The sequence below is a fragment of the Peromyscus eremicus genome, chromosome 13, assembly GCF_949786415.1.
Source record: "Peromyscus eremicus chromosome 13, PerEre_H2_v1, whole genome shotgun sequence".
NCBI lineage: Eukaryota > Metazoa > Chordata > Mammalia > Rodentia > Cricetidae > Peromyscus > Peromyscus eremicus.
This window is the reverse complement of record NC_081429.1, coordinates 10208968-10233351: the sequence shown is the minus strand read 5'-3', so window position 1 is coordinate 10233351 and position 24384 is coordinate 10208968. Positions and strand designations below refer to the sequence as shown.

At 47.0% G+C, this 24384-nt stretch overlaps 2 protein-coding genes across 2 annotated transcripts in view; one reads left to right on the top strand and one right to left on the bottom strand.

The window, feature by feature from the left end:
* Positions 1–1506: 1506 nt before the first annotated feature.
* Positions 1507–11926, top strand: Dtymk (deoxythymidylate kinase). The gene is made up of 5 exons (XM_059278466.1): positions 1507–1855; positions 3091–3199; positions 5750–5840; positions 9350–9547; positions 11505–11926. The coding sequence occupies exons 1-5, from the start codon at positions 1726–1728 to the stop codon at positions 11613–11615; spliced, it is 639 nt and encodes a 212-aa protein (XP_059134449.1). The 5' UTR covers positions 1507–1725; the 3' UTR covers positions 11616–11926.
* Positions 11927–14823: 2897 nt separating this feature from the next.
* Positions 14824–24384, bottom strand: part of Atg4b (autophagy related 4B cysteine peptidase) — a 36309-nt gene continuing 26748 nt past the window's right edge. The window contains exons 8-13 of the mRNA XM_059278616.1: positions 19702–19895; positions 18280–18358; positions 17866–18011; positions 16739–16795; positions 16081–16174; positions 14824–15321 (exon numbers count right to left, since the gene is read on the bottom strand). Coding sequence (XP_059134599.1) covers positions 15248–15321; positions 16081–16174; positions 16739–16795; positions 17866–18011; positions 18280–18358; positions 19702–19895 — 644 coding nt within the window. The 3' untranslated portion in view covers positions 14824–15247. The remainder of the gene's footprint in view (positions 15322–16080; positions 16175–16738; positions 16796–17865; positions 18012–18279; positions 18359–19701; positions 19896–24384) is intronic.

Sequence of the window (24384 nt, the reverse complement as noted above, 5' to 3'; positions counted from 1 at the left end):
TAATGAAACAATATTGATACATTATTAACTAAAATCCATAGTTTACGATAAAGTTCACTCTTGGTGGGGTCTAATATTTCTGGCAAATACATATTAAGTATTCCCCTTACAGCATCCTGAAGAATATTTCACTGCCTTAAATTCCTCTGGTCTACTACAGTATGGGACAACTCCCACATACTCTTGTAACCAATTAACATTTTAGAATCTCTGTAGCTTTGCTTTTTTCCAAGAGTGCCATGGGTTTACGATCCTTTCAGGCTGGCTTCATTTACCATTATGCACTTTGGGTTCTCCCATGTCCTATTATGACTTGATAGCTCATTCCTTTTTTATTTGAGAAGCATTCCACTGTACAATTATTAGCTTATCTGCTGGAGAACATCCTAGTTGCTTCTCTATTTAGGTAAGTGTGGATAGAAGTGATACAACCATTTGTGTGCAGGATTTTCTGTAGACATAGTTTCCAACTCATTTGAGTAACTATTGGCCATATAGTAAGAGAAGAGTAGTTTCCTGAGAAACAGCCAAGCTGTCTCCCAAAGCGGCCACACATTGTTTTTGCTTTCTCATCAGCACTGGAGTTTCCTTTGCTCCACATCCTTACCAGCATGTTCTATGGTCAGAATTATAGGTTTTGGCTACTCTAGAAGAGGTGCGAAATTATCTTCTTTTAAATTCATGATTCCTAATAATGTTTATGTTGAGCATGTTTACATATCTGTCATCCTGAGTACCTTCTTTGACTAGGTGTCAGTTCAGATGTTTGCACAGACCTTGAATTTCTGATCCTGCCCCTACCTCCCAAGTGCCCGGGATTATGAGATATATCACTCATTATATCCAGTTTATTCGTGCTGGGTGTGGAATCCAGGGCTTCATTCATGCTAGGTAAGTACTCTACCAACTGAGTACTTCCTTGATCAGTCTTATTGAAACGTAGTCCAGGCTAGCCTTTAACTCGGAACCCTTCTGCCTCAGCCTCTAGAATGCCATTGTTTTGTTTTATTTGCGACTGGGCCTCACAATGCAGCCTTGCCTGTCCTGGAACTTGCTATGTAGATCAAGCTGGACTCAAACTCACAGAAATTTTGCCTGCCTCCTGCACATATATCCCTCCTGGCTTTAATCTTTTCTATAAAAACACTACTAGGGGCAAAGCAAAAAAAGTGGGAATTTTTCTGTTCGGGCCAGCGCTGCAAATAAATCAATTTCCTTTCACCAACTTCGGGTTTTTGACACAATCCCAGTAACACTAAAACGACAACAAACATTCGTGAGCGCGTTGATGATGCCTCAGCACCTCTGGGGAGTCCGATGCTCGTATCTTTACTCGTTTCAGAGCGGGAAACATAAGACGGCTCTTTCCTTGTGATAAGAAACTTTTAGAACCCTGCAGTTGCGCGCTCAGGGGCATGAAAATTTGATTCCGTTACTGTTGTAGGATTTCCACGTGACCGGAGCGTGCACAATCCCACTCCGTAAGACTGGCCCTCGCAGGGCGCTGCAAACGGAAGTTCCGCGAGTGGGAGGTCACCAGGCGGCTGGGAACCCGGCCACGGGCTACGCAACGTCCGGAACCGGTTCCCTGCAGGCTACAGAATTCAGCTTCCAGCCGGAAGAGGCGGTGCAGCCAGAGGACCTGCGCGCTCCCGCCTCCTGCAGCATCTAACATTGGCGGGAACCTGACAGTTTGGCGGGAGCTGTGCGGGCCTGGCGGTGGCGATGGCGTCGCGGCGGGGGGCGCTCATCGTGCTGGAGGGCGTGGACCGTGCTGGCAAGACCACGCAGGGCCTCAGGCTGGTGACCGCACTGTGCGACTCGGGCCACCAAGCCGAGATGCTGCGTTTCCCCGGTGCGCAGGCGGGAGAGTGGGCGGGCCTTGAGAGTTCTCTCACTCTTGGGAGCATCTGTTTTTGTATTTTTTAAAAACGTTAGTAGAACACTTGTTTATTACTGTGCATGGGTGTGCTGGCTAGTTTTATGTCACCTTGACACAAGCTAGTGTCATTTGGGAAGAGGGACTCTCAATTGAGAAAATGGCCCCCACCAGATTGGCCTGCAGGTAAGCCTGTGAGACATTTTTCTTGATTGACTATTGATGTGGGAGGGGCCCAACTCACTGTGGGCAGTGCCACCCCTGGGCTGGTGGAGATGGCTTAGTTGGTAAAGTGCACACAGAGTTCAGTCTTCCATGTAAAAAGCCAGCATAGTTGATTATAATCCCAGCGCTGGAGAGGTGGAGACAGGCTCGTTCCTTGTTCCTGAGGCCTGCTGGCCAGCCAGTCTAGCCAAAATTGAACGGCAGGTCCCAGTGAAGACCCTCTCCAAAAACACAAGGTAGATTGCTCTTGAAAAGGAACATTATCCAGGAAAGGCACAAAGCTACACAGAGAAACTCTGTCTCGAAAAACCAAAAAAAAAAAAAAAAAAAAAAAAGAAAGAAAAGAAAAAGAAAAAAGGAACATGAGGTTAACCTGTGGGCTTCACCCCTGTGCACTAGACCACCAACCCTAACCCTACAAATTAAGTAGGTAGGGAATTGGAAAACTGCTTTGTTGGATATTTGAATCTTCAAGCTGTTAGCATTTAGGCATCTGCACTGGCCTGCCCTTAGGTCCTGACGGGATATATCTTCAGCTACAGCCACTCAGTGCACCCCGTGTGTGCATTTGCTAAGTTTCCTTGTAAAAGGAGGGCCTTGCCCACCTCCTGTCTTTTTCTCTTTCTCTTCCTTCGCTCTCCTCCCCTGTCTCTGCCCCCTTCCCTCCCCTGCCCTCAATAAATCTCCCATGTGTGCTCTGTTGTAGGGTGTGACTCTTTCCCGCCACTTTTAAGTTATAACTCAAGCCAACCAGTCAAAAGTCTTACGAGGACTTTTGAATTCAAGACTTTACATGGTCTCTGCACATTAATGTGTTCTCTCAGGGAAACTCCTCTGACTTCTCCACAGATGGTCCAAACCTGCCTGGAGGTTTAATAAAGTTTTAGAACTAGATATGAGTACAAGTCGAAAACTTCAGTGCAAACTGTAGTATAATTTGGGTGAAAAGCCTGACTTAAGGAGTCTTTGTCATTTTCTCTTTCTAGAAAGATCCACAGAAATCGGCAGGCTTCTGAATTCCTACTTAGAAAAGAAAACAGAACTGGAGGATCACGCAGTGCACCTGCTTTTTTCTGCAAACCGCTGGGAACAAGTGTAAATACTGACTCTCTGCTCCCCACTTGTCACATGCAGACACGTGTGTGAACACGTGTGCGGGTTTACATGTGTGCATTTTTGGGTGGTATAAACGCCTACATGGATGCTTGTGCCCCTCATGCATGCCCGCAGCCCACGGAGGCCAGATCCCTATATCTAGAGTTAGAGGCAGTTGTGAGCTGCCATATGGATGCTGGAACCAAACCCGGATCCTCTGCAGGAGCAACAAGTGTTTAACTGCTGAGCCATCTTCTCTCCAGCCCTGAGACAAGATTTCCTTTTTTTTTAAAAAGGTTTTTCAAGACAGAGTTCCTCTGTATAACAGCCCTATTATCCTGGAACTTGCCTTGTAGCCCAGAACTTGTCCTCACGCTCGCCCCCCTGAGACAAGTTTTCTTCCTGAACCTTGAGCTCACTAATTTGGGGTTCTGGACCGGACTCAAGTCCTCATGGTTACACGGCAAACAGTTCATCCACAGAGTCATCTCCCCAGGCCCCAACTTTTTTCTTTTCTTTTGGGGGTAGTGGTTCGCTCTGCAGCCCAGGACGTTTCCACCTCAGCCCCCTAAGGGCTGCTGTTTTCTTGGTTGCACTTTAATGGCCCATCCTTAGCATGTCAGTCATTTGTCAGAAATGCCTTTCATGCATTCTCTCTTCCATTCTGGGGCTTGTATTGTATTGTTTAATAGTCTCTTGCACAGCACAGCTTAATTTTACGAGGTTAGCATATCGGGCCTTGCATGGATTTGGTCACTGGTGTTGTCCGACCCAAGGGCAACCAGGCTTTCTCTCTTGATTTTTCAAGACAGGGTTTCTCTAGCCCTGGCTGTCCAAGAACTTGCTCTGTAGACCAGGCTGGCCTCGAATTCACAGAGATCCGCCTGCCTCTGCCTCCCAAGTGCTGGGATTAAAGGTGTGCACCATAACCTCCTGGCTTCTCTCCCTCTTTTTTTTTTTTAAGAAAGATTTATTTATTATGTATACAGTGTTCTGCCTGCATGTTTGCCTGCAGGCCAGAAGAGGGCACCAGGTCTCATAAATGGTTGTGCCACCATGTGGGTGCTTGGAATTGAACTCAGGTTCTCTGGAAGAGCAGCCAGTGCTCTTAACCTCTGAACCATCTCTCCAGGCCACCCTTCTCTCTTTTTTTTTTTATTCTTTTTTTTTAAAAAGATGTATTTATTTATTATATATACAGTGTTATCCCTGCAGGCCAGAAGAGGGCACCAGATCTCATTACAGATGGTTGTGAGCCACCATGTGGTTGCTGGGAATTGAACTCAGGACCTCTGGAAGAGCAGTCAGTGCTCTTAACCTCTGAGCCATCTCTCCAGCCCCCCTTCTCTCTTTTTTTAAAGTTTTCTGTTTTATATTTAGGTCTAGGGTCTATCTATGTTAATTTGTGAAGGGTATAAGATCTGGTGGGTTTAGATTTTCTTTTCCTTTTTGTTTTGTTTTGTTTTTCAAGACAGGGGTTCTTTGTGTAGCCCTGGCTGTCCTGGAATACTCTTTGTAAATCACGCTGGCCTCAAACAGAGATCCACCTGCCTCTGCCTCCCAAATGCTGAGATTAAAGGCATGTGTCACTACTACTCGGCTCAATTATTTTTTTTCTTTTATTTTTTTTCTTTTTTTCTTTTATATGTTCACATTACTGACTCTAGCTCCATACATTAAAAACTCTGGGGCTGGAGAGATAGCCAGTGGTTAAGAGCACTGGCTGCTCTTTCCAGAGGTCCTGAGTTTAATTCCAAGCACAACTACAGGGTGGCTCACAACCATCTTTAGTGGGATCTGATACCCTCTCAGGCATAAAGTCATACATGCAGATAGAGCACTCACACATAAAACAAACAAATCTTAAACAAAAACTCTTAAAGGTCCTGCTGTATACATAGTTTAGTTTGGCTTGGAACTTGGGGTTCTCTGCTTTAGTCTCACAGGCGTTGGGATTCCAGGTTTGTGCCATCATGCCCTAAAGATCAAGAGCTGGAGGTCAGCCGAGGCTGCATAACAGATTGTAGAACAGCCTGGGCTACATAGTGAGACCTATTTCAGCCTTCTCCGCCCCCCCCCCCAAAAAAAAAACCCCAAAAACCTGAATGCCTCCTGTGAGGTGTGCTAAGTGGGATGAATCTTGACTTTGCCTTCGTGTCTTCAGTGACGCCTTTTTTCGCTCATGCTAAGCCCTCTTCCTCTTCACACGTCTAAGGTTTGGCACACTGGCAATCATGGTGAGCCTGTGGCGTTTGGTGGAAAACATCCTTGATATTTTGTCTCCTCTTACACTTGTAGTTCAGACTTGGGCACAAGTATCAGCCTCACCTTCTGGCTCCCCGTGCCCTCCGCCAACCTTTGCTCTTTGCTGGTTCTCCTTTTCCTCAGCAGGGCAGGGTGGAAGTGACCACTGGCATCACCTAGAGAGAAGATGTACAGCTTTGTAAATAAGTTTATAAATCCCCGCGCTGTAATTTAATTGTATGGGATTTCCAAGTTGGGGTAGTTTGGGAAACCTGTTCCAGCCCTCAAGTGCATTCTGTTTTTCAGGCCACTAATTAAGGCCAAGTTGAACCAGGGCGTGACCCTTGTCTTGGACAGATACGCCTTTTCCGGGGTTGCCTTCACTAGCGCCAAGGAGGTGAGTAGTGTGTGGGTCTGTTTCGGGTTGCCAGGTGTGGGCCCTGATCTGCTTGTCTTCATTTTCAGTGTCACCGACCACAGTGAGTATGTGTTCAAGTTACTCTGAGGAATCTGATGACTCTGGCATCCCTTTAACCTTCTCGAGATTGAGATTTTTTTTTTTTTTTTTTGATCAATAAATGCACTTGGCAGGTTGTTTTTCACAGACAGTATCGTGTGAGACTCTCATGCACTGCCTCGCTTTGTGACCAGATGGAGAATGGCTGGGACACTGGGGCCGCCTCCTCTGGCCCCTCTACTCTCTCCCCACCGCTTCCTATGTGTAATGGTGGTAGCTGCACTGCCCTTTTTTCTTTATTTCTAAAAAAAAATCCTGCCATTTATGTTTGTTTCAGACAAGGTCTCACTATGTAGCCTTTGCTGGCCTGGAACTCACTGTGTCGACCAGACTCACCATGAATCAGCCAGCCATCTGCCTCTGCCTCAAGTGCTAGATTAAAGGCCTGCCCCACCACATCTGACAGTGCTTTTTAGTTTTTAAACCTCAGCTATTTGGCAACAGAAAACCTCCCATAGTACCATCAGCTTCAGGGACACTCAAATCCTCTGCTCTGTTATCAGACGGTTTGTCAGTTCTTTTTTTTTTTTTTTTTTTTTTTAAATATTTATTTATTTTATGTATATGAGTGACCTGTCTTCATGCACACCAGAAGAGGACACCAAATCTCATTACAGATGGTGGTGAGCCACCATGTGGTTGCTGGGAATTGAACTCAGGACCTCTGGAAGAGCAGCCAGTGCTCTTAACCGCTGAGCCATCTCTCCAGCCCGGCTTTGTCAGTTCTTAATAAATGTTTTGGTATACATCTAAGATGTAACCGTGTGTGTGTGTGGGGGGGGGGGGTATGAAGGGGAGGATTGTTCATTTGAGACAGGGTTTCACTGTGTAGCCAGGGCAGGTCTGGAATTCACTATGTAGACCTGGCTGACTTCAGACTCACAGAGATCCACCTATCTGCCTGTCTCTGCCTCCCTATCTCTAGGATTGGGTTTTTTAATTTTATCTATATGGGTATTTTATCTGTATGTATGTCTGGTGCTCATGGAGACCAGAAGAGGGTGTTGGATCCCCTGGAACTGGCATTACAAACCATTGTGAGCTGTCATGTGGTTGCTGGGAATTGAACCCATGTCCTCCGGAAGAGCAGTGCCTTAACTCCTGAGCATCTCTCCAGCACCTGGGATTGTTATTTTTGAGACAGGGTCTCTTGTAGCCCAGACTGAGAGGAACTCACTAGGTAGATCGTGATGGCCTCAGACTTGTAATCCTCCGGTCTCAGCCTTCTGAGTGCTGAGATTCCAGGAGAGAGGCACCACTCCTAGCCCAAGACAGTTACATTGTAAGGACAGTCTCGCCTAAACACAGATCTCGGCCACTAGACATGCAGTGTTCATGGTTCCCAGCTCTCAAGAGCTGGCTGATTGCCTTGTATTTTTATTAAACCAGAATCTGACTAAGGTCGATGCTTCATGCGCCTCTTACATCTCTCTTATTTTTATTTGTTGTTTTTGTTTGTAAGGATGGAGGCCAGGGCATGTGTGCCATGGCAAACATGTAGAGGTCAGAGGCCCACTTTGGAGAACTGGTTCTCTTGTTACACTGAATTTTGGGGATTTAACTCAGGTATCAGGCTGTGTGGGAAGGGCAGGCCTTTACAAGCTGAACCATCTCACTGGCCGAAGTGGGTTTTTTGGAGTTTTTTTTTCCGGCTGGGAATTTGGACCCAGGGCCTCCTCACACGTGGTAGCCATTGCTCTACCACTAAGCTGTATTTCCAGTCCTTTAAGTCTTTTGATGTGTAAGTTCCCACATCTCTTTCTGGCATTTCGTTTAAAATATTCTGAGTGCTGAGGGTGTAACTCTGCGTTTTGTTTTGTTTAAAAGATGCATTCATTTTCCTTTATGCGTATGAGCATTTTGCCTGCATCTATACACTTGCATCCACAGAGGCCAGAAGAGGGTGTCAGATCCCCTGAGACTGGAGTTACGGGGAATTGTTAGCCACCACGTGGATGCTGGGAACGTGGGTCCTTTAGAAGAGCAGAAAGTGCTCTTAGCAGCTAAGCAATCTCTCCATGTAGGAGAGTGTAACTGGTAAAGCATGTGCCCGCCCAGCTCCCCCAAATCTTTGTTATTTTTTGTTGCTGCTGTTGTTTTGTGTTTTTCAGACAGTTTCTCAGTGTAGCCCTGACTGTCCTGGAACTCACTCTGTAGACCAGGTTGACCTTGAACTCAGACCTCCCTGCTTCTGCCTCCTGTGTGCTGGGACTAATGGTGCCACCACAGCCCAGCATCCTCCCCCCCCCCCCAAACCTTACTGTTTTGTTTTTTTGAGACAGTTTTTGGCTGGCCTTGAACCCACTATATAGCCAGTAATAACACCGAACTCCTGCTTCTAGCTCCGAAGTACTGGAATTGCATTTGTTTTGTTTTGATTTTGAGACCAGGTCTTCTGTAGCTCAGCTTGATTTGGAACTCTGTAGTCGAGAAGGAACTTGAACTGTCTTCTTGCTGCCCCTTTGCAAGTGCTGTCACCACGCCTGGCTTTGTGCTTTTACCTTGTTCTTCTGTAAACTTCTTTTTTTTTTTTTTTTTTTTTTGGTTTTTCGAGACAGGGTTTCTCTGTGTAGCTTTGTGCCTCTCCTGGAACTCACTTGGTAGACCAGGCTGGCCTCGAACTCACAGAGATCCGCCTGGCTCTGCCTCCCGAGTGCTGGGATTAAAGGCGTGCGCCACCACCGCCCGGCCCTTCTGTAAACTTCTAAAAGTGCTGGGTCCTCTCAGGAAGCAGATGGTGCCTGATAATGTCTTCATATAATAGCCCTTGAGGATGACAGATTGCCAAGCGACAGTAACCTTTTAAATTCTGTTGTTTCTTTTACATATGTTAGAGTCCTTCCCCAATGAAGTATTTCGTTTGTATAAGGAAGCCAGGACAGATGATTGGCACGCTATGGCCCTGTTGGGAGGGTCTTTGGGGTTACTTCTTGAGCTTATAGTGTTTAGGGGCGATAGGATGGCCTCTGTAGCCCTACTTTTCTTCCGGAAAGGACATTTTTAGCAAGTTGATGAGATGCGTGAGAATATGTACATGAGATCCAGTAGGCAGGCAAGCATACAGTGGGCTTCCAGGATTGCTTGTTTCCTTCGGTGTTTATCGGGAGGAATACAGATGAAAGCTTACAGCACAGAGCTCTGCTCTTCCTGTCTCTGGGATGAGCTACTTCCCACCTCAGCCTTTCTGGGTTGACTATACCACCAGGATATCTACATATGCCACGCCTTATTCCGAGACACGGTCCGGGATGTAATGAAGTTCATAGTAGACGGCAGAGCACAGAGCTGTGATACCATCCTGCTAACTCTTACTTACAGCAGGTCCCCCAACCCCACTTTGAAGCAAAAGATTACACCCCACTCAGTTCTCTTTCTCTAACTGTTGGCAGAATTTTTCCCTGGATTGGTGCAAACAGCCAGACGTGGGCCTTCCCAAACCTGACCTCGTCCTGTTCCTCCAGTTACACCTGCTGGACGCTGCCGCACGGGGGGAGTTTGGTCTCGAGCGCTATGAGACTGGGACTTTCCAGGAGCAGGTTCTGCTGTGTTTCCAGCAGCTCATGAAGGATAAAAACCTGAACTGGAAGGTGAGTCCTGGCTACAGCCAGCCACTGAGGAGCTGTGTGATAGCCTACCCTCTGCTGACATCAGCACAGCTGGTGTAGTGTTTTGGCTGCCCACCTGTGAAACCTCAGGGAAGCTATTCTGGTTCTCTGCCAGCAGCCTTTTTGGTGATAGTAGTGGTACTAGCTACAGAACCGAGGGTCTCACCTACCACTGAGCATCCGTCCAGCCCCGTGCCAGCAGATTCTAATCATATCTGTTTTACAAAACCCTAAGACTCCTGCTTTGTCTGGTGGACCAGATGAGTTTGAGACAAACAGTCCTCATGAAGAATGAGATACTCTGTATCCACTAGACTCAAAGATGAACCCCAGCAAATATCTGCACCTTACCCTGTACAAGCCTTTAGCTATGTAACCTGGCCATTCAGCACATAGTCTTGCAAGCTACATCACACTTTATTCTCTGGTCTTTCTCATAGGAATGGCTCTGCAGTGTACTGTCTATAATTGGATTATACTTAGGTAGTACTGTCACAAGGTGGAGTTGGCCAGTTGCATGGTGAGATGTATCTTACTTTTCCTTTTAGCTCATGCTGTGACTTCTTCCTGTTGGCTCTCAGTCATACTATAGGCACCTGCTCTACAGCTACAACCTGGGACTTCCCTCTGCCCATTTCTTTGGAGCCCTGTAGGCCTATGCATGGCCATCTCCTGGGGCACAGGAATTGTCCATTCTAGGCTTCCCTCTGGTCCTTTTTCCTCTACTCGGTTTCAACACTGGTCTCAGGAAATAGCTTGAATTTCCATCTTGTTCCTTGCATGGAAGCCAACTCTGATCCTAACTGCACCTTCTTTCCTGCAGACTAGTTGCCTCCGCACATCATCTACTCTAGAATAGTCCTGGTGGGCCTGGCATTGCCCGCACAGGCCAGTGTTAGACTGTTGCCTGAGGTTCCCAGACTTCAAGCCTGGCACTTAAGTAGTGCCAGACATGACAGGCCAGTTTTTACTAAGGCGCCGTTTCCCTTGCATTACTTGCCCTTTGTTTGTTACATGTCCAAAGTTTCTGCATCGTCTTGTTACATTAGAACATAATGCCTTTTTACTTGTCAGCCCAGAGCGCCACCTTGAATAGTCTGGGCCAGGGTCCTGTGGCTGCAGTAGGGCTGTTGGGCTACCTTCTAGGAGGCGACCCCCTGTGGAGTTTTCCTGCATATAGTCATACCTTGTGAAATAGTTGGATTCCTTCCATAACCTTCTACACTCCTGGAAGCTTTTCAAACATTTGCTGCCAAAGGTCTTAGCCAGACTTACAGAAGCAAGGGTCCTGTCCAGACCCCCTCTAGATGGTGGGACTTGGAGATGCTGACATTTATTGACTCTCTGTCCTGGTTTGCACCTAATCTGCCTGTCCTGCAAGGAACAGAGCAGCTGTATTAGGACAGCTTTCATCTCCCAAGAGGACAGGAAGCAAACCAGGCTGATGGGGGCCTGCTGTGTATCTTCCAAACACCCTGGGAGTGCCCTCAAGAAAGGTGGAACTGTTTTGTTGTTTTTTGGTTTTTTTTTTTGTTTTTTTTTTTTTTGTTTTTTTTTTTTTGAGACAGGGTTTCTCTACGTAGCCCTGGCCATCCTGGAACTATGTAGTCCAGGCTGGCCTTGAATTCAGAGATCCATCTGCCTCTGCCACCTGAGTGCTGGAACTATAAAGGGTGGGTCACTGTGCCCGGCATGGAGCCTGTTTTTACTAGTCAACTGGAGGATAGTTGCTTAGCCTGCTTAGGAGCAAGATGGGCAGGCAGCTAATGCATCCTGCATCCCCTGTGCCTGGGATGTGGTGGGTATGCAGGCTGCTGTGTGCTAAGAACACCAGGTTCAAAGAAAGCTGTGGGTGGAGGGTCCCTGAGGTCACCACATGCACTGGGAATAGAGGAAAGGTGGTGTAATGATCCTTTCTGCTGTCTCCCTGTGACGACAGGTGGTTGATGCTTCCAAAAGCATTGAGGATGTCCATGAAGAAATCCGTGTCCTCTCTGAGGACGCCATCCGCAGCGCTGCACAGAGACCACTGGAGGAGCTGTGGAAATAACCCAGAGCGTCTACTGCAGATACCAATCTCTGGTCCTCAGGAGACTGGTGGGAAGCTCACACTCAACACTGTTCAGCAGGAGCTATTCCTTGGCAGAAGAAACCTACAAGCTTCCACTCATAACCCGAGATTTTGGCGGTATGGACAAGTTGTGCAATATCTCCCTTGCCTATTCCTTGATCCTAAAGGTGTTATTTCCATACTGAACGTTAGTGGTAACTTTCGGCAGTTTCACTGAGGTCACAAAAAGCATCAGTTAGTTGGGAGTCGTATTTTTTACAGAAACTAATAAAAATCTACCTGAAAATGTACCTCACTGGCTTTCCCTAAGAATTTGTAGAGATGGGTCTGCCTACTATTCATGGGATTTCCACTGTGGGTTTGATCAGTGTTACCAGGCCCCATGCTCTGAGTCTGTGTTCTCAGGCCTCCAGGCTTATCAAGAGGCACAATGCTGCTTAACATTCTAGACTCACTGATAATAACTTTGTTGTTTTTTCTTTGTGCTGCTGAAGCTTCTCACACTATCCCCTCCAAAACAGGATGATTTGACATTTCCTGGTAGAATACATCCTATATTCGTAGAGTATGTTGCAGGTGAGGTGAAGCACCCTCCTCAGGATCAAAAGGATACAGGCTAGGCAGATGGCATGGGACGGTACCTTGATGCTGAGTACTACCCTGGTGTGGTAATGCACACTTTTAATCCCAGCACTCAGGAGGCAGAGGCAGGTGGATCTCTGAGTTCCAGACTAGCCAGGGCTACACAATGAGACACTCTCAAAAAGAAAATAAAGGTAGAGGATTAGCCAGGTAGGTCATCATTGGCCTCTTTATTTTTTTTAAAGATTTATTTATTATATATGTAGTGTCCTGCCTGCAGGTCAGAAGAGGGCACTAGATCTTATTATAGATGGCTGTGAGCCACCATGTGGTTGCTGGGAACTGAACTCAGGACCTCTGGAAGAGCAGCCAGTGCTCTTAACTGAGCAATTTCTCCAGCCCCCATCATCGGCCCCTTAACAAGCAGCCCAAGGTCAGGAGATGCAGAGCCTTTGCAGGAATACAGAAGCCTTTGGATGCTGGAAAGTTAGCCCTACTGACAGCATAATCTGCATTTCTGCACTCTAGAACTGTAACAAGTTCCAGCAGTGGGTCATGTGCTATGTAGTCATAGCAGTCATAGGAAGCCAACAGCAAATCTGAAAGATAAGCCTTGCCTTGGGCCATTGTATTTGGGTCAGCAATTTTCCTTTATTTGGACTCAAGAGCAGGTAGTCTTCATCCAGGATTGTCCCACTGAGATTTCACCAGGCAGGATGAGATGATCCTCAGTCTCCTACTTGTACCCTGGTTGTATCCCTACTAGTCCCCCAGGCCAAGGTCAGGTATAGCCTGACCCTGTCTAGTGAGAACCTGAGGCAAGCCTTCTAAGTGGGTGCTTTTTACCACTTTCATTTTTTAAGTAAACTTTTTTGTTTGTTTTTTTGAGACAGGGTTCTCTATGTAACAGCTCTAGCTGTCCTGAAACTCACTCTGTAGACCAGGCGTACCTCAAACTCACAGAGATCTCCTTGCCTCTGCCCCTCCCAGTACTAGCCACCACTGCCTGGCTTAAACGAGATTTTCACTATTTCTGTGTGTATGTGTCCATAGAGGTCAGGGCTGTTAAGTCATCTGGAGCTGGGGTCAGAGACAGTTGTGAACTGTACGGGGTAGGTGCTGGGAACTGAACTCTCCGGAAGAACAGTCAGAGCTCACAACTGTTGAGTCATTCCTCCAGCCTCCTGCTCATTTTTAGATCATGTTCTCCTTGCACTTCTTCCTTTTAGGGCCACATGTCTATTCAATAAAAGGGAAAACAGACATTGGCTAACAGCTAGGCCTGAGGCGGGCAAGATTCACTTGTTCAACGCGGGGAAATCTTTACCTGTCAACACTAAAAGCAGCCAACCATAACTAAAGGAAAAATCAGCACACACACACACTTGGTTTCTACTGAAACTTATTATTTATCGTTAAGGACTGCAAACTGTACTAGTAAGAATGAGCCACCTCAGGAGGCTTTTCTCAGGTTGTAGTGCTCCACACATCCACCTTTAGTACCATCAGCAGGAGGTGCAGCAAGACCTCGGGCCACAGCAGCACATGGCTACTGGATTCAGGAAGTGGAGCCCCAGAGGAATGGGGCTAAGGGACACGATACAGGAGAAAGAGTAAGAGGAAATAAATTATGTCATCAACACTTGGTAGGTAGGGGTATCCCTTGTTACTCTGTGGGCTACTTAAAGCTGCCATATCTGGCATATGCCATCAAGGAGCAGCTCCAGCCTCACCCATTTACAGGGTCCTGTGGAAGGGCTTTTAGCAAAAGCTCCTACAAGGGCCATCTCAGGCCGCCATACCCTGTTTATATAGTCTAGGGGGAGGAGAGGCCGCTCTCTAAGACAGCAGACCTAGAGCATCAAAGCTTGAAGGCCCAGAAAGCCAGAGTGAGAAGGTGGCAGGTATGAAAGTGAGTGCCAAGGAGGGGCTGGACACTTCGCCTGCTAGTGCCTGGAGCTACCTGCTCTGTTTAAATGTCCACTGTGCACTAAAAGCCAGAGCTCCTTAACCTCTTTGGCCCCAAACCATCTACAATTCTCTGTGACCCAGGAGGGTTTCTGAGAAGGGCAAGAACACGGAAGAAGGCTCAAGTAGCAATGTGTCCCCTACCACCAGCGGGCACAGTGTCACAAGCTAAGAGCAGCTCTGCTCCCCTCCCTTTCCTCCCAGAGGGAAGCTGGGTGGCAAGCTAACAGCAGCAGGCGGTGTGTCTTGAAATGCGTCAACCCCTTATAGGAGACAAATCTCTTCCCTAGTGGGGTCCTGATGGGGAGCCTCCGGACCATGGCTCCTGACGCCCTAGGAGCTTGTCAGCTGCCCCATGGCTCAGGTGTCCACACTGGGCCCATGTACACTGTTATCTTTGGGTTTTCAAAATGCCCCACCAGAATACTTTCTCTCCAAAGCAAGTAGCAATCTTGCTGTAATCTTTCCATATGTTCTCCCACTGAGGTAGCCCTTGATAAATCACACTGGGCAGAGGAGACAGCCCAAAAGCTCACCCTGCCCAGCAGTATGAGGCCATGACGTGGCTGAGACTCTGTACACGTCAACCTGCAGGTCTTCTAAGACTGACCTGGGAAGTGCCCTAGAAACTCATGTCTTTGTTAAACAACTTCAAACAGGGCTTTAATTCCAAATAAACCACAGACCCAGGTGCCCAGGAGAAAGCAGAACCAAAGCTAATGTGCTGACCAGGGCTGGCAGTGTCAAGTGGAGATCTCTGGAAGCTCCTGACCTGCTGCTCTTCCTGACTAGGCCTTCTGACGGGCGACTTCTCATGTGGACAGGCCCTTCGCGTGTTTGGGGTTAGGCAGTCTGACTCCAAGCAGTAAGGCCTCCAGGCCCCGCAGTCCTTGGTCCATGAGCAGAGCAGGCCCTCTGGACAGAGGTGGCACAGGCGCACAGCACTCGGCAGGGGTGGGCTGGGTGGATGGAATGCGGTGACACTGAGTGCCCAAGGCAGGTCTGGGTTCTCAAAGCACCCCAACGAGGGCCATGGAGGCCATCCCCAAACCCCAGGATCTTCAGAGGGATAAGATTTCAAAGTCTTCATCTTCAGAGTCAAAGAACCTCTCCAGCCTCTCTACATCCGAAGAATCTGGAAAGAACAAGAAAAACATTAGGCATCTCTCAGGAGCTGGTATGGGTGTGGGTTGGTTGGGAAGATGTTAGGAGAGGGGGACAGACTAGAAGAGGCCTGCTAGGCCCTGAAAGCCCCTTCCTGACTGGAGAGTCTTAACAGGTATAAAGGGGTCCAGACCCATGGGCAAGTGACAAGGCCCTAAAGAGGGATGGGAACTCCGCCAGAGAGAAGAGAACAGAATCTGACTCCTGCCAGCAGACAAGTGATAGGGGCTGGCAGCAGCCCAGGAGGGTGAGGGCACCCAGTCCTTGCACCAGCTGAGGAATGAGCAGGTCTGGCCAGGCTTCCATCCACTGTCTCCCAAGACCAGTCCTTGAACTCTACTGTGCTGAGCCATAGGACCTGGGCTATGCCCCCCACAGGCACACTAGCCATAGGTCAAGGAGCCACGACTGCTCACCCACAGTGGCCGTTAGACTGGACTTCATCATCGCAAAACCTGTTGTGCCCTGTCACTACAGTGCCCAAGGAACCGGTGGGAACATGTCTCGCAGAACATGGACATACTGTGCTGCTGCCAAGCTCAGGGTTTGAGGCGTGGAGTGCTCTACAGTGCCCTATCAACTATTTGCACCTGGGACTCATATAAACATTAATGGTTAAAAGGAAAATGACCAAGACCTGAGGGCTTGCGGCAGCACAGACTGTATGAACTAAGAGGTAGGGACAGGGGACTAGCCCACCCAGACTTGGCCCCACAGCCTCAGCACTCACCTAGGGACAGGTTCAGGACATCCTGGCAGGCCAGATGGGAAGGCTGCTGTTCCACCAGCTCAAACATGGGCAGGGCACCGCCAAGCAGGGATAGCTGTCAGTGAGACACAGCTGTTAGATGCACCTCGACAGTCACGACAGCCTCCAGCCTGCAGAGGTCTAATTTCACAGATAAGAAAATGGAAGTGGTATCCATACTAAAGGTTACAGCACAGACCAGTGGTCAGCACAGCACAGGCCTGCCCACTGGGAATGGTCTGTCACCCCATCAGGCATCCATGATCACAGAAGGCACAGGGAAGACAGCAGGAAGCAACTGGCACAGGGGCAGCCTTTGGCACACAATTTATTGCCATCCCATAACAACATGAGGCAGGTAGGTGAGTAGGCCAGAACCCTACTATAAAGTTAATGTGCAGAACTTAGGTAGGTAAAAGACGGCCAATTATGGCCTAGACATAGCCAAGAGAACCAGCAATATGAGGCACCCTGCCCCGTTCAGCCTGCCCACATGTGTGAGGCAGGAACAAAACTCCCCATGCAACCAGTACACAGGTTCCTAGCTAGGCCATGCAAAGAGGCTCCCTTTACCCCAGCCACCTCATTGCCTGGGTCCCCAGAAGTTTCATCTTGGCTCTGGAGAGGGGCAGCTACAGACCTTTTTGACTTGCTGACACCAATCGTTAAAGTCTTCCTCAGTCTTACAGAAAAATCCCTAAAATGAAAACGATTGTGAGAGTAGTGACAACATATATATGAGCATGAAGCTGTGATCTCCAGTCTTCAGAGACCCTGGCATGCACCTACCAGTACATGCCAGGCTGTCTGCTTCGCACGTGCTTTGGTTCACACATACAGACAGTCTGCTCAATGATGGAAGATCTATCCCATGGTGCAAGGGAGAGTAATTCCGTGTGGTCCCTTTGATCTCGGCTCTCAAAAGCTAGGAGTGAGGCTCAACCTTGGTGCTCCCTGCACTGCTAGCCCCATGTGTCTAGCATCTTCTATAAGGCTGGCTGTCTAGGTGGTGGTAGAACATCAAGTTCCAATCACTGAGCTGCTGAGATGCATTCACTGTAATGTGCACACACTCAAGTTAGCTGAGGAATTTACCAGGGGGGCCTCAGTCTACTCTCCACAGAACTTGGGAGGGGCACACATGACAGAGTGTATCCTGGGTGCTGTGTCTGTGTGACTGTTACATTTTGGTACTAGATATGGCACACTCTTTGCCAACAAAAAATATGATGTGCAGCCTAACTAGGCAGTGATTTCCCCGAGTATGGCATTGTTTTGACATTTTTGGTTTTGCATCCTCTTTCTCCCAAACACATTTTGAGTGGGCAGGTTTATATAAATTATCAGAAATCCCTACTATATCATCAAAAAGGGAGACAGAGAAGCTCGTTCAAGGGAATTGTCTCCAAGATACTTTAAATAAACAAACAACAATTTGATGATGAAAAAAACTAAGAGGAAAAGAGGTACAGACAGGTGACTCTAACAAGCTGTCATTTGTATTTTATAGACTAGGAAAAACACACACCCTCACACTTGGTACATACACTCAATCACAGGCAACACTCATACACATTATGGTTGTGAATGCCACTCAGGAGGCAGACAGTCTCTGGGGAGGATAAGAGAATGCTTAATTATATAACGCTAACACTCCAAAATGCTGGAAAAACTATTAAGATGTAGACATTTTCCTTTATATTCCACTGCAGAAATGGTACAGACTGTCTCCACAAATGCCTAGGAGTTTGCATGGCTGGAACATACCACGGCAATGGACGGGTCAAGCTCTCCAATGCCCATCCTGCAGGGAGGGTGTTGGCAGTGGAAGCTCTCATCTGGGATAAAGCAGCTGTCAGTCAGCTCCACTGCAGGCTGTGTAGTATGGGGGTCCAGATAAATGAGTTCCTCACCTGGGCAAGATGATGAAGAAGTCAGACGCAGCTGGCTAGAGCTGGGCAAGAGGGAGGGAGCCGGCCAGAGCAACATCCAGACCCACCATATCAGAGCCAGCAGACAGAAGGTAGGTAGAAATCAAAACGTCAGGGGGAGTGGGGTGCATGCCACCACAGTGAGCGAGGGAGAGGCAAGTGAATTAACAACACAACTCCACAGAAAAAACCCACTCCTTCAGGGAGACAGATCATCCCTATGAACCCACAGCATGCAAATCAGACTCACCAACGTAGCCAATAAAGTAGTGGGCACTGTTGGGCTTCCCTCCGATAACACCCAGGGACTGGGGCATCATGAAACAGTGCTGCAGGAGAGAAGAGGGAAGGCCACTGAGCACACTGGCCTTACAAGAGCATGCAAGAGCATGCTCCCACACAGTCCCACACACTAGCACAGTACACAGTCAGGAGAATGTGTTTCACCATCTATAACCACAGGTAGGCCATGGCCTCCAGAAGCCCACCTGAATGACACAAGAACAATAGGAAGACATACCCAAAGAGCTTCTGGTACAGGCGGTACACAAGCACACCACAGGCTCCTGGTTCTACCTGGGTAAACCCTGGATAGGTGATGGGATTGGGGAACATGGTGCAGACTAACCTGCAGGTGTTCCGTGGGAAATGTGAGCAAGCACACTGGAGAGATAGCCTGGCCAGACATCAGTCTGACCCAATGGGACAAGAGATGACCACAAGAGGCAGGTCAGAGAAAAATGGGAAATCAGTGAGGGGAAGCCCAAGTGACAGAGGGAGTGGCCAGGAAGTCAAGTAAGACCAAGATAAGGGAGAGATTTTATACTTGGTTTTACACTGAGCGGTGATTAAAAGTAAAACATTTTAACAAAAAGTATTGCCTGCTCTCAAGTGTGACTCCTTCCTTTAAAATCTGAGGTAACTAATTCAAGAGGTTTTGCCTCTTGTTCTTCTGACAGGGGTGGGGAAAATCAAAGAAGTAGGTGGATGGATTCTCAGCAAATCTGTCTGCAGTCCCCATCCTCATGGGCCTACCCACCCTCCAGACCAGTGGTTCTCAACCTCCCTGATGCTGTGACCCTTTAGTACAGTTCCTCATGCTGTGACCCCCAACCATAAATTATTTCATTGCTACTTCATAACTGTAATTTTGCTGTTACAAATCATAATGTAAATATCTGATATGCAGGATATTTGATATAGGACCCCTGTGAGAAAGGGTTGTTCAACCCCCAGAAAGGGGTTATGACCCATGAGTTGAGAACCGTTGATCCAGTCAGAAGTAGAGGTTCAAAGGATACCCAGGAGGGGCACAGCAGAGACCTGGTAGACAGAAGACCCTGATGCTAGCCTCAGCAACAGGCTGACTGGTCTTGAAGATCCTTTATAAAACTCTAGACTGCACGCCTTTAATCCCAGCATTCAGGGGGCAGAGGCAGGTGAATCTCTGTGAATTCTAGGCCAGCCTGGTCTACAAAGTGAGTTCCAGGACAGGCTCCAAAAGCTACACAGAGAAAAAAAACCACCCTAGACATTTCAATTCTCACCATCACTTATAAGATTAAGGCCTTCACCCCCTCTCTCCTAGAGGTACAGCTAGTTGACCACACTTTGAAATAGATGAAAAATTGGGAGCACGGGGCCCAGGTTAAGAGCTGCTCTGAAGACTCACCTTCAGCGTCTCCACATAGGCCTCATTGATGTCTGTAAGTCCCAGGCGGAGAGGGATGAGAAGCACTAGGGGTCTCCAGGCCGATGGCCTGTTGGTGACTTCAGCTCCAGCAGGGAACCCATTACAGTGCCGCTCTGAATCTGTAGGAAGTGCAGCAGCCCCTGCACAGGGAAGGCTGGCCCTGCACAACCTTCCTGGAAGGGAAGATGTGTTTTTCATGAGCTAAGCAGAGGTAGACAGAAGTTCTCCTCAAGGAGAAAGAGTGTTTTGAAAGCCAAGTACTTAGTTAGGGGCTGGAGAGATGGCTCAGTGGTTAAGAGTACATGAATACGCTTTCAGAGGACACAAGTTTGATTCCCAGCATGCACATGGCAACTCCCAAATGTCTGTAACCCCAGTTCTAGCGATGTGACACCCTCTTATGACCTCTGCAGGCACAAGGCACCCAAGTAGTGCAGAGACATACATGAAAGCAAGATACTCATATACACACAATAATTTAAAACAAACACAACAAAACAAAAATCCCAAGTGACTTAAATATAAATAACTTGGAGAACAAATGTTCCCAAAGAAACATTTTCTACCACTCCTAATTCCAGTCATAGGGGTTCTAATGCCTTCTTCTGACCTACCCTCATACTAGAAATGCATGTAGTATACACACATACAGGCAAAATACTTATACACATTAAAAAAAAAAAAAAAGGAAACATTTTCTACAAAGATTTTTTAAAATATGTATATGGTTGTTTTGTCTGTATGTCTGTGCATGATGTGCAAGCAGTGCCCTCAAGGACAGAAGAGGGTGTTGGATCTCCCGGTACTGGAGTTAGAGATGGTTGTGAGGGGGCTGGGAACTGAACCTGGGTCCTGAGAGTAGCCTAGTGCTCTTAACTGTTGAACCATCTCCTCAGCCTGCACTTTATTTTTTTTAAATTTCTAATTATTATTAAACCAAGCATAGTGGTGCATAGTTTTAATCCTAGCACTTGGCAGAGGCAGAGGGATCTCTGTGAGTTCAAGACCAGCCTGTTGTATATCTCAAACAAACAAACAAACAAACAAACAAAGTACGTACAATGTGGGAGAGAAATATGCCCCACAGTGCATGTGGAGGTCAGGGGACCACACTGTGGAGCTGGTTCCCCCTTCCATCTTTACATGGTCTCAAGGGATCAGGCTCAGTTTGCCAGGCTGGTGTGGCAAGTGCCTTTACCCACTGAGCCACCTCACTGGTCCCACATGCACCTTAAAAACAATTAAAGCAGCAGCAGCCATGTAGTCTCTCCAGCCTGGGCAGACCCAGCCCTCTCAGACTCCTCCTCAGCAAGAAGAGCATCCACAAACAGCTCTTCTCCATCCTTCACTATGTCTCCTGTCTAAACGCACTGGACTAGCCTCCAATAAATTATTAATTAGGGTCTGGTGGTCCGACAAGTCCAGTATTGTGGAACACACCCCACAACATTCTGCAGTCCCATTGTGGGAATGACCCCACAGGAGGGGCTGAGAGCATTTCCCTAAAGCTAGAAAAAAAAAAGGTATGCCCAGTAACAAAACATGTTGGGCTTCTGCCCAGTCAAGACACAGCCAGCCTGAAGAGGTGCTACAGGCCAGATGTAAGGTAATATGGGATCAAAAAGGCAGCACACTAGGTAAAAAGAATCCATGAACCCCCAGACATTGACAGAGTCTTTCAAATTTAAAAATGGAAAAGAGAATTAAATACTTATCAAGAATGCCTGTCAATAAACATGTAAAGAGGGACAATTTAGGAAAATCACTATGCTCAGTCACATATTAAAAAAAATGCCTCAAAGAACATCAACATATATTAAGAATCATCTTCTGAATAGGAATCTCACTTACACAACTTAAGTAAAACATAGCTCTCTGAACAAGATAGGTTTCTTCTGTATTCAAGAATCTAATGAATATTTATATGTATAATTCAGCTATTATTTGGCTTAAAAGGGCTTGTTGGGAAACGTTATCATTTTTACTATTTTCTACAGAGAAAATATTTTCTAGTTCCATATAACTCTGGACTTTTGAATTATAACCTGTTTTTATGTTAAAAAAGTAGTTCTAAAAAAAAAATCATCTTCATTAATTTCAAGGAATGGCATCATTGAGACAAACACATCACCCTCTCCAGGTGTGTGTGGCATCACAACACACCAACACTATGGGTCCGAGAGGTCACTGAGTGCTACCTGGTGGTGGTGGTTGTCCAAATGTTTGCCTTTGTTAAAATATTTAACTCAACCACAACCCTGAGGAAACAGACAATCCCATTTGTGGGCCACTAACTGAACAAGATTCTTTAAAATTTTAATGCCATCAGAGATCAAAATACAGAGGGTGTCTGAGATGATGTGATGGGTGGTTAAGGGCATTTACTGCTTCTGCAGAGGACCCAGGTTTGATTTCCCAGCATCCATAAGGAGGCTCACAAAAACACCAGTTCCAAGAGATCCCCTGCCCACACATGGTATCATAAATTCACACACACACACACAAACTTTAAAGAGACTAAAAGTGTCAGTGATTCACTGTTCTTCAAGATTGAACTTCCTAGGAAACGGCCAGGGTAGAGAAGATTTAGTGTTGCGCTTTTAGCTATTTGACTTGTTTAAGATGTCTTCTTTTTTTACAATTTTTATTCAGTTTACTTTATGTCTGCTTTGCCTATGTATATGTGTGCCACATTCGTGTTTGATGCCCGTGGAGATCAGAAGAGAGTGTTGGAGGAGATGGAGTTACAGATTGTTGTTAACCACGAAAGGTGCCGGGAAATGAGCCTGGGTCTTCTGCAAGAGTAACAAGTGCTCTTTTACCACCAAGCCATCTCAGAGCCCCCTCATCATCATCATCATTACTTTTTTTTTTTTTTTTTTTTTTTTTTTTGAGACAGGGTTTCTCTGTGCACTTTTGGAGCCTGTTCTGGAACTAGCTCTGCAGACTAGGCTGTTCTCAAACTCACAGAGACCTGCCTGCCTCTACCTCCTGAGTGCTGGGATTAAAGGTGTGCACCACCACCGCCCAGCTATTAATATTTTTTAATACAGGGTCTCACTATGTAGCCCTGGCTGGCCTGGAACTCTAGACTGGCCTTGAATTCACAGGGAACTGCCTGCCCCACAGCTGAAGTGCTGGGATTAAAGGCATGAGCCATCACAGCCAGCTTTTAAGTTATTACTTCCGATGATGTGTGTACATGTAAATATGTGTGCTCACACACATGCCAAAGCTCATGTGTGGGGTCAGCAGACAAAGGCAGGAGTCAGGTTCCGGGGACTACACTCAGGTTGTCAGCCTTGGCAGTAGACTACCCCCGAGACCACTATTTAACTTTTCTAAGTTCTAAGCACATTACTGTTTACCAGAGCCACCTGTAGAATTTATTTATCCATTAATTATTTTTTTCAAAACAGGGTTTCTCTGTGTAGACTAGGCTGTCCTGGAACTAGCTCTGTAGACCAGGTTGGCCTCAGAGATGCACCTATTCTCTGCCTCTAGTGCTGGGATTAAAGGCATGTGCCACCACCGCCCAGCAAAACAAAATTTTAAAACAACAAAAACAAAATAAACAACTCTCTAAGAACTCAACTCTAAGAGCTGAAGAAATGGTTCAGCTCTTAGGAGTGTTTGGAGCTCTTTCAAAGACTGAAGTTTGGTTACCAGCACCCACATTGGGTGGCCCACAACTCCTTTTCCTGGCTCTCTGTGGGCACCCCACCCCCACAAAGAGAGTGAGAAAAATAATGAATCCTAAAAAACAAAAAAACAAAAAAACAAAAAGGCAACTCTGACTAAGTGAGAGGCTCTTTCTCTCACTCCTTTGGAACTTCTCACTGCAAACATCCGACTTGAAGCCACTTCTGTTCAGCTAACTGCCACCTGGCAGCTTTAGTTCACCTGTCTTGGTTCTCCCCTCCCCTCCCCTCTCCTCCCCTCCCCTCCTCTGTCAGCTGCTCTTGCAGTGGTGTTTAAGTTTCTTTCCTCAATGCTGACACATCTTTTCTAATCTACACTTTCTCCTTGTATCTGGGGACTTGCTACTTCCTGGTACAATTATGAAGGCCTAGTCCAAACCCATCAACATTGCAGGTATAGTATCTCACAGCTGTAATTCCAGCACTAGGGGGACTGAGGCAGAGGGATTGCTCCAAGTTCAAGAACAACCTGAGCTATAGCATAAGGCCATCTCAAAAACCCTCACCACAACCAAATAAATCCATCAACACTAAAGGCTGGCTGAGTAGATGGAAGGACTGGGTGTGTGGGTGTGTGGGGGTGGGGATTGCTATAGGCCAGCTCTCAGGATGAAGGAGGCTTTGGCAGTCTTTGTGAAGGACGTCACTTCTTCCCTAACTGTTCCATTCACAAGCAGTTCAAGAAGTCAGAAGAAGAACCTGCTGCTACTACACTGTGCCCTTACCTTTGCTCTGCTGCCATTTCTAGGAACCGGGCTACGATGGACAACCTTCAGTAGTAGGATAAAAGGCAGCTTGCTTCTTTTAAAAAGTTTTAACTACATTTATATTTATCTGTCTGCATGTGAACATGTGTGCAACAGCACATGTGTAAAGATCAGAGGCCAAATTGAAGAACTGGTTTGCTTTCCACCATGCTGAGTCATAGGAATGAAACTCAGGTCATCAGATTTGGTGAAGT